Source organism: Bison bison, unplaced genomic scaffold, assembly GCF_000754665.1.
Source record: "Bison bison bison isolate TAMUID 2011002044 unplaced genomic scaffold, Bison_UMD1.0 scf7180017864456, whole genome shotgun sequence".
Lineage (NCBI taxonomy): Eukaryota > Metazoa > Chordata > Mammalia > Artiodactyla > Bovidae > Bison > Bison bison.
The window spans coordinates 6,094,451-6,098,920 of NW_011495018.1; the positions used below are offsets into that span (position 1 = coordinate 6,094,451).

At 42.8% G+C, this 4,470-nt stretch overlaps 1 protein-coding gene across 1 annotated transcript in view; it reads left to right on the top strand.

Annotated features, from left to right (window-relative positions):
* DHX32 (DEAH (Asp-Glu-Ala-His) box polypeptide 32) overlaps window positions 1-4,470 on the top strand; it is a 36,834-nt gene that overhangs the window by 20,128 nt on the left and 12,236 nt on the right. Inside the window, exons 4-5 of the mRNA XM_010859157.1 lie at window positions 2,871-3,116; window positions 4,368-4,467. Of these exons, the coding sequence (XP_010857459.1) occupies window positions 2,871-3,116; window positions 4,368-4,467 (346 nt within the window). The remainder of the gene's footprint in view (window positions 1-2,870; window positions 3,117-4,367; window positions 4,468-4,470) is intronic.

The following is a 4,470-nucleotide window of genomic DNA, read 5'->3' on the forward strand; positions in this document are numbered from 1 at the left end:
ATCTTTCCCCTTGCTGTTTGAATCTTTCTTGATTTCGATACACAGCTTTAGAATCTGCCACAGCAAACCAAATGTCGTATGAAAACAAAGCCAAGCAGTCTAACAGAAGTGTACTACTTGTTTTTTTTTTTTTCTTTTGAGAAATCCATTTTAAAGTGCGGAGATTCCCTCAGTCGTTTTGCTTTGGTGAACTTCAGGGGCCTCCCGTCTTCCCTAACCGCGGGCCTAGCCCCTCGCGTGTGAGTTAACACCCACGAGCCAGGCTCTCCCTGTGTCTTGGGCTCAGTCGAGACACGGAGGCCTGCGTGTTTACAGGGTGTTGCTCCTAACCACTTTACCGTCTTTTAACTTGAAGAAAAAGTGAAGTAGATTAACTGGAAAACAAAAATAAAGACAAATGAGACCGTCTAGCCAGGTGGTCATGCAACTTGAAGCTGTCACAGGAAGGTGCTCTTGGGTGGAAGGTTTTCCTGGAAAATATCCCACCTGGTCACGGCCCTTGCCTCTGGGGCTGGATGTCTTCCTTCAGCGCAGGGGGCTGCGTCTCCCACCGTTGTTGCAGGTGTGATGGGAAAGCCCTGCGGACGCAAATGCTCTGAACACCTTGAACAAGAAGGAAATGAGTAGACAGTTTGACGCACCAGATGAGTATCTTAGGCACTTTTTAAAAATTCTGAAGATATGACCTCCAAGCTTTTTGTCATCTGAGCTTGAGGAATCTAAAGTAGATACAGTAATGTTTCTATTTTGCTCTGCTTTTGATTTCTCTTTGAAGATTTTTAAAAATTCTTTTTCCTCCCCACTTGGAACAAAATTCAACATTAGAATCCTGTTATAACTGAAGTTTTAGCAGCTGGAAGCAAATGAAAAATGACAGGCCTCGATTCTCGGAGAAAGAGAACTATGGCAGTGCAGTTTGAAGGTTTATTTTGATTGGACACTTGTGAGTGGGCTGCTGGAATGGAGCCTCCTCTTCCAGCTCGGGTAGCTGTGTGTGCCAAGGTTGCCACCTCCCCACCAGAAGGAACGTACCAGGTCCCTGTGAGGCCTGGGCAGCAGCCACGTGCAGGAGATGCAGATCAAGGACTTACTCTCCTCTCTGCAAATCTCTAAGCTTGCCTCACTGAATATGTGACATGATTAGAATGATACCAAAAAAAAATTGGAATAAATAGCTTTATTCTGATTATTCTAGCTGGCAAGCTTTCATTCTTTACAGTCAGTAGTCCTGCTCTTTGCTTGGTTAAAAAAAAAAAAAAACCTGCCCCAAGTAGACCAGCTCCATAGGAAAGGGAAGTGTGAACAGGAGGAGGTGCCCAGGTGACTGCAGCGTGGGCCACAGCCTCTGCCCTGCTTCCTTGGGGTCTCTGGGGTAATGGGTCAGCCCAGGTCTTGCTACTTTCCAGGCAGATCTGTCCGCCTGCGAAGGCCTTGAGTTAGTTAAGTCCCATCCGACAGGTGGTGTGGAGGGAAGGAAAGATGAGCTGGAGTGCTGGACAGGAGCCTCAAATCTTTATAAAAGTCACAGAAGGCATTGTTTTACTTAGACTTTTAGTGAAATCTAACCTAATGAAATGGGGCTTCCTGTTGAAGCTAAAACTCCAATACTTTGGTCACCTGATGCAAAGAACTGACTCGTTTGAAAAGACCCTGATGCTGAGAAAGATTGAAGGCAGGAGGAGGAGATGAGAGAGAATGAGATGGTTGGATGGCATCACTGACTCAATGGACGTGAGTTTGAGTAAACTCCGGAGTTGGTGATGGACAGGGAGGCCTGGCGTGCTGCGGTTCATGGGTTTGCAAAGAGACGACTGAGCGACTGAACTGACTGACTTCCTCCATCTGGTAGCTAGACCCTTAAAAAAAAACAAATTTTGGAAACAAATTTAAAAGGTGTAAGAATTACATTGTGACATCTTTCTTATATGAGGTTGCAGAAATCTGGTTGTGATTTGAGAAAAATTTAATAGAAAAGTACTGTGTAAAATGTCTTGCTTTTTGAGCATTTTGCAGTAATATACTTGTTTATAGTTTTAGGGCACATAATTTACTCTTTTTCAATGTATTTGATAATGAAACATTTTTAAAGAGTATTTCTAAATTCCTGAATCTTGCAAATATATAAATAACAGTGATTATTTCCTGCCTGCTTCATTGCATTTCTGTTTTTAAAATGCTAAGTGCTAGTGGGTAATCATTTTCAGAATGACCCAGATTAAAGTCCTGATTATGGGACGTGTATGTATATTTGCTTCTATTGGAAACCTAGAGATTGCTTTACAATTCTTAGTTCTGCCACCATCAGAGCTCAGTGGTGCATTCTCACCGATCTGAAAATAACTTTTGTTGCCCTGTCATTGTTAACAGAGGTGAGAAACTGCCTTAAGCTAGAGAAATGCGTGAAGGCAAAGACAGTACATTTCACAAAAGGAAAGCCATTTTGGACTAAAAGCAATGAAATCATTTATAAATTATATTTAACTTCCCCAAAGAAATGTTCTTACACAGTTATATCTTCTTTTTGTATTTGATGATACCTATAGACAACAAATATTTCTCTCCATAAATACATTATGCAGCTTTTGCCAAATTTTTTAAAATATTTTTTTATTTTTTAAACTTTTGTATTGGAGTATAGTCGATTAACAAAATTGTGATGGTTTCAGGTGGACAGAAAAGGGACTTAGCCATACAAATCCATGTATCCATTCTCCCCTGAACTGCCCTCCCATCCAGGCTGCCACATAACATTGAGCAGAGTTCCCTGTGCTGTTCAGTAGGTCCTTGTTTTGCTTATGTTCTATGTAATATGGACAAAGTTGTTTATAATGTACTTTATTCTCATGGATGATGTTCTTGTTTTACTTTAGGATATTGAAAAAGCCTATGAAATTGTCTGCCAAGAAGGATCTAATTTAAACCCAGATCTTGGAGAGCTGGTAGTTGTTCCTTTGTATCCAAAAGAGAAATGTGCACTGTTCAAGCCAAACGACGAAACAGAAAAAAGATGCCCAGTTTATCAGAGACGAGTGGTGTTAACGGCTAGCTCCGGAGAATCTTTGATCTGTAGCAACACAGTCAAGTTTGTTATTGATGTGGGTGTGGAGAGAAGAAAGGTAATTATTATTGAGTAGGTAACTTGCCTAAATTGAGTAGGGCAGTTATCAGACTGCTGACCATTGTCTTGGGTTCCTATCACTTTGCGATCTGGGGACTCCTCTGTATCTGGCCATGTGTGCAGAGAAGCACTGTTGCATGTGGTAACCAGAGTCTTGAGCACAGGTGACTGCCTTTCGTTAGCAGGTTGGTTGTCTGGAAAATTAAATTGACTGAGGTGCTAACGGAAAAAGTTTTAAGGAAACACAACTACTAACGCAAATTACTTGACTCCCAAGCTAATCTTTGCTTCCATACATGTCTTAGGTGTTTTTGGTGGCCTCTTTATCAAAGTAATAGCATCTTTTCCCAGGTAATTTACTGGAGATTAGTTTCAAGTACACTGACTTTTATTTTAGAAAATTTTGGCTTTATCATTGACATGGTAAAATTCCATCCTAAATTTTAAAATGTATGCTTTTAATCACTGTCCTTAAAAATTAGGAAAAACGGAAATAGGATGGCTCAAGCTCTCAAAGACAGTGGGGTTTCAGAAGTCCTAGCCTGTAAACTGAAAAGAACCTGCCCTGAGTATTGCTCCGTTTACTGTCATAAGGTGCTGTGTCACTTTTATCCCCGTAGGAGACTACGGGTCTCCTAAGTATCCTTGATTACTATGACAGAGCCATTCCAGCCATTAGGAGGGTTTCCTTGGAATCAGTTTGGCTTGACCTTGCAGAATTAATCCACCATTCAGAGAACCCAGGCTTATCACTTACCTTTAAACTTAGCCCTGAGAAGAATCACTGTCAGTGCCGTCTGTAGCTTTATATTAGCCTATCGGACCGGGAAGGCCCAGCGTGCGTTATAGAGGTGAGACCGTGGGGGTCACAGTCCGCTTGAATAGAAGCTTGAGGAAACGCGGCACTGTCAGAGGATCATCCTTTTGTCCACGGGGCACGTGAGTATCTGTCCCCATCGGGCAGCGTGGCGCTTTGAGAAGTGGCATCCATGTTTCAGCAGACGATGCAGAGCCCTCATATTTATAGAAGCCACAGTGAAAGCAGACAGCCCTTAAATTCATTTATCAAAGCTCTTGCAGTTTCCATTTCAAGGCAAGTGAAACAATAGCGAATATCGTACAAAAGGAATGAGTCAGTAGCAGAGCAGTTCATGAAGTCAGGTGCTGCAAACAGCAGTCACTTCAAGACGAGCGAGCCCGCAGGGTCTCGAGTGAGCTGATGCTCAAGCCCCTGTCCTTCCGTTCAAAGGTGTACAACCCCAGGATCAGAGCAGACTCGCTCGTCACGCAGCCCATCAGCCAGAGCCAGGCCGAGACCCGCAAGCAGATCCTCAGCGCCTCCCCCTCAGGTA